General features: G+C 37.6%; 1 protein-coding gene across 2 annotated transcripts; it reads left to right on the top strand.

The window, feature by feature from the left end:
* Positions 1-1,495: 1,495 nt before the first annotated feature.
* LOC137944368 (mitochondrial import inner membrane translocase subunit PAM16 like 2-like) lies at positions 1,496-7,347 on the top strand. 2 transcript variants are annotated; one of them, XM_068790031.1, is made up of 5 exons: positions 1,496-1,682; positions 2,687-2,757; positions 4,849-4,936; positions 6,282-6,415; positions 7,044-7,347. In XM_068790031.1, the coding sequence occupies exons 2-5, from the start codon at positions 2,755-2,757 to the stop codon at positions 7,164-7,166; spliced, it is 348 nt and encodes a 115-aa protein (XP_068646132.1). In that variant the 5' UTR covers positions 1,496-1,682; positions 2,687-2,754; the 3' UTR covers positions 7,167-7,347. The 2 variants fall into 2 exon arrangements, with proteins under 2 accessions (XP_068646132.1, XP_068646131.1); XM_068790030.1 differs by lacking the exon at positions 1,496-1,682 and adding an exon at positions 1,696-2,381.
* Positions 7,348-9,818: the final 2,471 nt, after the last annotated feature.

The following is a 9,818-nucleotide window of genomic DNA, read 5'->3' as shown; positions in this document are numbered from 1 at the left end:
GAGTCTCAGTTAAACGTGTTTTAGTTATGTTAGTCTTCTAATTATGTTTAGTTATTCAAATGTTTTAGGACTTAATCTTTTAGTGTTTAACTTTGGGTGTAACTGGGATAAGGGTAATTTAATTGTAATTGGATTCTACTTATTCCTTTTGTTATAAATGGAGGTTCATTGTACTCAAATTATAACAAGTCAATAAAGTTTTTTTCTTTTTCCAAAAATTGTATAAGAGTGGGTTTTGTAAGTTGACTCGGTCAACCCACAGAGATAATGTGATCCTTTTATGATCTATCATCTCTAGTAGTTTAAGTTTGTATTCTATATTTTTTATTTCATGTCCCAGTACTTGTTGTTTTCTTGGTGTTCACACCTCTATACTGAACTTTTCATATTTCTAAATTATATATTTATGAAAAAGTATTTGAGTCTACTTTTCCTCAAAAATAATTTTGTCAGTCGGAGTTTTCTGCAAAGAAAAATTGTTAGATTGCAAGAGAGGTTCGAATAGTAGTAGAAAACTTCAAATTTTAAGGCGTTTATGCCATTAAGAACGATACTTTATATGCATAATTATATGTCAAAAGATAGATATGTATATTTATTTTCTTACCTATTAAACCAATTCTCAATCTGAGTTTTCTATAAAGATATATTAATATCGGAAGAGTTAATGGTCATATTTGTCAAAGAAGAAAGAGTACTTAGTTTGGCCAGATTATAATGTTCAAAACCTATCAAATTTTTTAAGTATATGTTATAAAAAATATTATACTTGAATGAAAAGTATCGACGTCTAGTTTCATAAGGAGAAAATTCATATCAATTTGATCTATATGTAAGAAGATATTGGCATTGCAGTCAGCAACTATTAAGCTAATAAATGAAGAAAATAAAGAGGTTATTCTCCGTTGTAACATAATCATTGTTTTAAAATAATAAATATGACCAACAAAATCTATTAACTTTGTTGTAACATAATCATTGTTTTAATATATTAACTAATTTTATAATATAATAATTAATTTTAAAATTATTAATATAAAAGTAAAGCTCACTTACCCAAGGTGAGGGAAGAGCACTGTCCTTCAATTTTTTAAAATTTTAAATATTTTTAATAATAAATTCATAATTTTTTATTTCCTATTAAAACCTATTGACATATAAGTAGCTAAAAGGACCACCTTGATAAATTACCCTTCTAAGTATTTGAGGATTTGGGGAAAATTATATCCAAAAAACCATTTACATGGTCAGACACTCAAGACTCGTACCCACCCAGGGCCATGGCCATGGTCTAGTCCCTCGAAACTAATGGAGATTCCTGACCTCTCTCGAACTTCCAACAATAACGGACCGACCTGTGTGGGCCTTAAGAGTCGGGACCAAAAAGGCGGTGTGTCATGGTTGACAGACCCGGCCTGCCAAGCTCTGCCACGTTCAAAACCTCGCCCGGGTTTTCCTCTCAGACCTCCTACATTTCTCATCCTCCTCACCGGACTCTCTACTAAGGCAGGGAAACAGTGAAAGAGTAAAAGAAAAAATACAGAGACGCCGCGGCGAAGGAAAATAGGGGGAGCAGAGCATCTTTGCATCTGCCGAGAGGGAGCTTCGGCGAGTTTTGCCGTCGTCTCTATCGTTGTCACGGTTTCCGAACGCTGACCATCCCCGGAATCCGGCCAGAAGAGGTGGAGTTTTTCTTTTTCTTTCTTTTTTTCCGTACTCAGGCAGGAGAGCTTTCTCCGCTTCCTTCTCTGTCTGAGATGGAGGGGGAGGAAGGCCTGAGAGTGTGTCTGTGCGAGAGACTGAGAGTACCCAGTTCTCACTGCTAGAAGATGGGCGGGGCGTGGAGGGTCGAGTTGGTATTTTGAACCCGATCCGTCTCTATTGTAGTAAACCAAGCTGAAGTGGACCCACAAAGTTCGCGTGTCCGTTCACGAGAATTTCTTCCTCGCTCGGTCAGGCCTTCTCCCTCTTAACCTTCTTCGCCCATTCGTCTCGACTTGTCCCCTTCTTCGCGGCGCCGTGCCGTCTTTCCTTCCTAAGAGCTTTTCTTCTCTTCCTCCGAAGATTGGAAAATAGGGCGGTCAGGTCTTCTGTATAGCCCTCTAACCTACTTCGCCCATTCGTCTCGACCTGTCCCCTTCTTCACGGTGCCTTGCCGTCATCTTTCCTTCCTAAGAGCTTTTCTTCTCTTTCTCCGAAGATTAGAAAACAGGGCGGTCAGGCCTTCTGTATAGCCCTCTAACCTACTTCGCCCATTCGTCTCGACCTGTCCCCTTCTTCACGGCGCATTGCCGTCAACTTTCCTTCCTAAAAGCTTTTCTTCTCTTGTTTCGAAGATTAGAAAAACTGAAATCCTTGCCTTGCCGAAAGATTGGAGACAGGTATTTGCTTCTTACAGAAATAACCCGTCTGATATTTGATTATTGTAATGAGGAAGTTGAGATTTTTTATCCATAAGGGGAGTAGAGAAAAGAAAGGATTGTGGGTTGGGGCGGGCGTGTGAGATTCATTTTGTTACGTAAGGCAATTGAAGTTTTGTTACAGCTATCAGAATGGTTTGAGTTGGCTCGAGGTTTGGGTTAAGCAAATTAGTGCCTCTCCGCCGTTGCTAGCTTTAGTTCTTTTTGTTTTCTCCCTGTGCGCACATTTGTTTCTAATCTAATCTGATAGTATTCGTCACGAGCAGGAAATTATCTTCTGGGAGATCAAAGTCGATCTCTACATCAAATTCTCTGAGGAATAGGGGGCCTAAATATGGTACGTTACCGTCTATCCTCCTAATCATATGGTTTTGATTTTTTTTGTTCTCGTCGTATCAATATGTAACTTCTGTTTGGTACTAGTTGATTTTTGTTGGGTACTTCTTCATTGTTGTTCTCTCTGGAGTGGTTTGTGGTTGAGTAGTTTCTTTTTCTTTTTGGTTTTTATCCTGCTCATGCCTTCTTTCTACTTGAAATTTCGGTCAGTTTTTTTTTTTTTTTTTAAAGATTTTAATAAGGCATCGATTTGAATGCACTGGTGGAGATTTGATTCTTTTTGGTTAACATATGCTCTTTGACTTTTAATGTACTTGGCGTTTTTTGGTTCTTTTGTGCTACTTGTTTACTACTGGCGAAGATTTTCAGGAACCAAATTAAAGCGCCCCCCCCCCCCCCCCCCCCCCCCCATTTTTTCTTTCTTGAGAAGGATGAGAGTTAAGTATGCGGTGGTTATTTTTTGTCAGTAAGGACTTTGTTCTGACATGTTTATTATCTGTAGGAAGTTGTTGCTTTCCATTTCCACATGTCTAATAACTTTTGTCCTTTACTTGGTCTTTGGGTGAAAATTTTGGTTCTGTTTGTTTGTTTGGTTGGCAAAGAATATCCTCCTCCTTGGAGATTTATTCGTATTTTTATGAGATTGAGTATTTGTGTAGATCATTGATTGAACCTTGGGCATATGTCCCTAGAAGTGCTAACCATGTGCCAGAAAATTAACAAGAAGTAGTGTCTAGGCAACAACTTGTTGTGTGCAGTACTTTACCTCTAGTATTATTTGCTTCTTGTTTCATATGATGTATGTTATTTGTCTTTGGCTTGTATCTCTCCTTCAGGTGTTCATGTCCTTTCCTCGTCTTAATTTAATATCATTTTCAGGAATTCAAAACATAAATAAATAAATAAGTGGGTTCCTAGTAGTAAGCATGTTCAGGTAGGTTTGAATTGAAAAATTCTTTATAAACGTTATTCTCCGTTGCCTTTTCCTGCATATTTCACCTTTTTTGTAAAACAATGTCTAAAGGAAATAAAAGGGCTTCATTTGGCAGTTAGGAGAAAATCTGGTCAAACTATTGTCATGGACCTCATGGTTCTTTCTGCTCCTATACGAACTACTAACTCATCTGTCATCTTGGCTGTGATGTGTGCCCAGTGCTTTTTTCTACTATAGCTACATTTGTGTTGTTTGATGTCTGCTTCATTTTTCTTTGATTTGTGTAATAGTTGTTTGGGTGATTTTCAAACAGAACTTTGAAGCCTTTGTCTTTTCTTGTTGCATCAAATCTTTGACCGTGAAATTTTTTCATAATTTTGTAGTTCCTTTTCTATATCAGCTGCATAAATCTGTATTCTATATTGTAGTCTGGCATAGACTTGATCCATTATTAGATGGACTTTTCAAGTTTTTTTTGCAGCTTCCATTCATATAATTTTATGCTTTCCTCTAGTCCTTTCTGGACCATTGTGCACATTGGTATAACTTTTCTCATGGGTGTTCTATTTAGGCCAATGTGCAAATATCCCAACCTTATCTACTGGTCCTCTTCTCTCCACATTTCCTCCCCTCCCGCCTGGGCCAATCCCACAGACACATACACATGGAGGCTGATGCCACTCCTAAGCTTGTTTTCTTGTGTTGTTGCAATGTTTTATTTGTGTACTATCATCTTTCTATTGAGATTCTCATTTGCTAGTAGTATGAAGAGGGTTAACTGAGGAAGATCATGTGATCTGTCCTTCATTTCTCTGTTATCAGTAGATTTACTGCTAGTTTCCATTTAAGTGACAGTGATTAGTTCTCAAAGATCTGCATCTTAATATTCCTACATTTGCATTATTTGTTAAGATTGATGATTTTTTTGGATCTATATCAAATATCATGGCTTAATGTTGTTTGACCGTCTGGATTCATAAATGATTATAGTTCTGAAGCCTTTTTGCACTTCCATTTCAAGTGGAAGTTTCTCCTTTTTTATTTCCAATTCTTGTCATAGTACCAAGCACCTTTTGAATTTCTATAGTTAACATATGTAGTTGATGGATATGTTTTAGATATCTAAGTATTCCTTCTCTGTGGTGCTTATTGGTGCAGGCTGGAAAGATACTTGCAAACTTAATTATAATGGGCTCTGGTATAATGGCTAGAGCTGTGGTTCAAGCATATCGACAAGCACTTGCAAGTAAGTTTTAAGTTCCACCTGATTACTGTCTTCTTCAATTATGCAACAAAATGCTGTAAGTCAAAATGATATGGAAGAAATACCCCTATCTGGTACCTTTAAGTGCCTCATAGCTTTAATATTTATGGTGCTATTAAGTGCCTCAAACCTTTAATTATCTGGTGCCTATGAGTGTCTCATATATGCTGGTTTATGGGACTGCCAAAGTTGTTATGTGAGCGTTGCTAAAGCTTTCTCATAACTGTGTGATGAAGTTTTGGAATTTAAGCAACCATTAGAAGTAATCATTGAGGCACTGACTTGTTAACAACGTAACTGAAATTCAAGTAAACAGAATTCATATAGGATTTTGAAAAACAGATTGGTAGTTTCCTGCCCTGTCCCAATTTTTTATATGCTAGTAAAAACTTTGAATTAAAAGTTGAGGATAAATAAAAGGGGGTAAAACTTTATTTGACTTTTTATTTGCTAAAAACGTGACTATGTTTAACTCATTTTTTTATGTATTTTATATTTATTTTTTAAATATTGATTGGCTTATATTGTTGGAGGAAAATGATACAAAGAGGACCTCAGCCAGTAAGGGGAAAGAAGGAACCCATAACTAGAGATGGGCTACATACTCCCTTCTTTGCTAGGACATCAGATTCATTATTTGCAGTGTGAGCAGGGATTTTGGGGGGGGGGGGGGGGGGGGGGTGATGTTTTTTCTTTTTATCCAAAACTAATTACAATGGCTGAGCAAAGTGTATAGCTTAAGGACCTCAAGTAAAACTCTAGATTCTGCTTCAGCAGAGTAACTAATGCCAAATAGGGCCTCAAAAAGCAAGAAGAGTGGATCTGGATGGCCCTGGGTTTTCTTTTGAGTTACCGCCAAAAACAACCAAGGGACTCTGGCAATAGATGCTTCCCATGGGTGCTGGCCACTTACCAGTGGTTTCCAAGAGGATGATAGAGACTTTATCTGTTTTATTTGGAATCTTATATAAAAGAAGAAAAATACAAAGTGGAGGGAACGGAGCCTCAAGTCTTAGGAATCTTGGTAGGTGGTTGGTCTATAATATTGCACACACTTACACAGAAAGACAATGACACAGAGGAAGTTTGGGAATCTTGGTCAGTGTTCGAGAGATCGAGAGAGGGAGGGAGGGAGAACATGTTCATATAGAAATCGGCAGAATCGTTTTTTAAAAATTTGTCTTTGAAATGTTCAATATAATTGGTAGATGTATCAGATATATTTCAACTGTTTCTTGTGAGTTCAATTCATGGTGAAGGATTGTGTGAAGCTCGTTTGCGTCACAGATATGCATGGTTTGACGTGATTATGTGTTTTAAAACTCAGATGCATCAAAAAATGGTGTTGCTCAAGAAGCGGTACAAAATGCTATTCGAAGGGGAAGCAAAGGCATGACAGAGCAAGAAGCGAGACAGATTTTAGGTATAACTGAAGAGTCAACCTGGGAGGAGATCTTGAAGGTCAGTTTTGTTTCTGTACTTTATTGCTCCTAAATGTGTTTACTATTATTAAGGGGTAATCTATTAACTTGTCCATTCTAAGCAAAGAGGCTGTAAAAGGGCGCGGAGATACTATCTGCATCCATATCATTTTAAGTGGTTGTTTATTTTGTTGACTATGGCCAGACTCATCATGGATGCCTTTCATGTGACTTTTGTTTTATGTTGTTTTGGAATATTGAACTCAAACTCTTACTGTTTAACGAAGTTCCATACACATTACATTTGTGATTGGGCTTTTCTTTAATTATTTTACTTTTGATAGCTTTATTGAATAATAGGTTATTAGGATATCGACACGGTAATATATTTTACCAAGTATTTATCATACTCAAAATCCTGGATTAGCAAGAATATAGCCGGACCATGTTGTATTTCAGCGGTCACCCCGCTGGAAAATGGACTCCTTTGTCAAGCCTCTGGCATCCTTTCTTTTACTTAAGCTACCAATGAGGAAGCATGACCATGTCCTGAATATGTCAATTGAAGTTTGATTTGGAGTTAAAAGTCTGGTTGTCTTACATCCTTTTCAATTAATCCAATGTTTTACTGCTAAAAGCCTGACTGTTTTATGTTCTTAAATATGCAGAAGTATGATACATTGTTTGAGAGAAACACGAAGAATGGGAGCTTCTACCTTCAATCGAAAGTACATAGGGCCAAGGAGTGTCTAGAAAATGTTTATCAAGTGAAAGGTGAAGGAACAGGTTAAGGAGATCTAGCATTTACCACTAACACCAGAGTACGATGCCTATTTTCTACCCCTGTAAAATTAATCAGCTTATTGTCATTGATGGTTGGTTTTAGCTTGTTTCTCTGAATAAATTAAAATTGCAGCACATTTATGCTATTTTTTTTTTGAGATACAAGCATGAGGTTCAACTGTTTCTTAAGTTCTTGTGGTATGCAGAAGGGACTCTATGGGGAAGAGACAGTTTTGTTTGCTTCAGATAATCCTGTACAATAATAGTATTGACTGATCACTAGATCGTCCAGGGTATATTTAAGTGCCCATAAACATAATTTGAGAAGCCTGTATGATACTGAATTGTTTTTCTGCCTCACAAACCTCCTATCTTATTATGGCTCTGAAACTGATTAAGTCTGGTTTGGTGAAGCAACTGCCTAGAAAAGCTAATGTACATGACAGAAAAACTGAAGGCTATGGATCACTGGGTACTTTAGGGGGGGTTAGTGTCCCAAAGTGGATTCTTGAAGATCAAGTCATGTCCAACATGAAGATCATGTTATGTCATGTACATGAAGATCAGGTAAGAATTTGTGTTAGTGTTGACGACTTCATGTGCACTGGAAAACAGTTTCCAGTGTTAGTGCCCCAACATGAGAAAAACATAAAAAACAAGAGAATTTCTAAACCTTTACAGTGCACTTAATTACAATATAATCCTAAACCCCAAATTAGGTAAAACAACCATTATTACTACACGAATAAATTATTTAATGTATAATTAAATATACTAATATATTTATTAATTGAATTAGATATTTTATTGTACATTAATATGGTAATTACATGAGCCAATGAAATAACTACATGATTAATTACAAATAATAAATAAATAACATTATAAATAACAAAAACAAAAGTAATACGTTGAGTTATTAATTTATTAATAACATATGATATATTTTAACCTAAAAATGAATAATTTAAGAGAAAAAAATGATCTAATCATAACTTTAACACACTATATATTTGTACATAACATATTTTATGTATTAGTAATTATTAATATATTATCACAAAATTTAAAACTATTGGTTTAATTAACTATAGCAATCGGATAGTTATGCCAAAAATAATTTATCAAATATTTATTTTAACAATATTTTAATTATGACTATTAAATCACTATTTTAATATAGTAACTGTAAAATAAATATATTAAATAAATAAAAATAATTAATTATAAATAAAAACAATTAATTATAAATAAAAATAATTATTTATAAATAAAAATAATTAAACCATTGTCATCTTCCTCAGCTGCGAGCCAAAGGGCAACGACGATGGCGACGGCGGGCAACGACGATGGCGACGGGGACGGGCTAGTAGGCAACGGCGACGGCCGGCGACGGAACGAGAGAGGGCTGCGGCAACACCGAGAGAGGGCTCCGGAACGAGAGAGGGCTGTGGCAACACCGAGAGAGGGCTGTGGAAATGAAACGGCAGAGAGGGTGTGCGGCAGAGAGTCCCCCGAGAGACAGCCCCGCTCGCCGAGAGAGAGCCCGCACGAGAGTCATGTAGATGATTCTCAAAATCGGGCGGAAACATGACTCTCGTGCGGGCGGAAAGTTCCGCCCGTTACTTTTGAGACATGAACTCGTGATTCATGTATATTCATGTACATGACATGAATTTTGGCGCCCCCTAACGACATCAGGATATGAACTGCGTAATGCGCATGAAGATCATGTCCTGACTCACGTGCACTAACCCCCCCCCCCCCCCCCCCTTAATGCTTAAAATCATTAAAGAAAGTTATTGGAAAGGTCCCAAAATTTTCTTGCTGCATTTTGACTGCTGCGTACGCTCAATTCTCAAATCTCTCTTTATATACATCAACCCAGAACTCCCTTCTCCTATTTCGTAAGATTTGGAAAACTTTCAGGTGGTTTTTAAGATTTTCATCAATGGCAATTTTCTTTTTAATGATGTAACAGCTGCATTAGCATCGACAGAGAACCTCAGAGCTCCCTTCTTCCGTACTAGTCTGCGTTGCATCAGAAAATTGATAATCTTCGTGAGTCCTAACTCGAGCTGAATCCAGTTGTACATGGTTCAGCTTAAACTGTTGGAGGAAAGCCTGTGGGCAGAAGAGAACAGTGAAGTTCATTCCTTTCGTTAATTCTGCTGATGTTTCGATTTAGTCCGTCATCAATCAGATTTTCTGGGGCAAAAGTAAACAATCAAATCGTGAGAAAAAAAAATAAAAAAACATAAAGAATACCAGAATCCGCTCAACCTGGCCCCTTCTTGACGATTTTGATCATCCGAGGTTTAAAGCAGGCGCCGATCAGTCGATCAAGTATTCCATTCGGTCTTCGTACAGACAAATGCTGGCGGGAAGCATCGCATTCGCACCCTTCAGTTCTTGGCGAGACTACCGATGAGTCCGGAGTCCTGGGCCGGCCCTCGTAAATTTCCTGCGAGCTGGAGTCCGGGTGGGGAAGGCCGGGAGGGGTGGAAGCGCCTGAGGTCGTGAAATCCAAACTGGCTGTACTCGTCAGGCAACCTTCGTGTAGCTCTCGGGCGTTGGGACACTGCGTATTGGGAGAGCTTCTCCATCTCCAACATCGTTGAGACATGGCCGATTACAGATTCCATTAAAGCAACTCCAGT

Source organism: Aristolochia californica, unplaced genomic scaffold, assembly GCF_029961685.1.
Source record: "Aristolochia californica isolate CCGP_79_NKW_82.1479 unplaced genomic scaffold, dmAriCali1.0.hap1 SCAF_11, whole genome shotgun sequence".
Classification (NCBI taxonomy): domain Eukaryota; kingdom Viridiplantae; phylum Streptophyta; class Magnoliopsida; order Piperales; family Aristolochiaceae; genus Aristolochia; species Aristolochia californica.
This window is presented reverse-complemented; position numbering and strand designations above follow the sequence as displayed.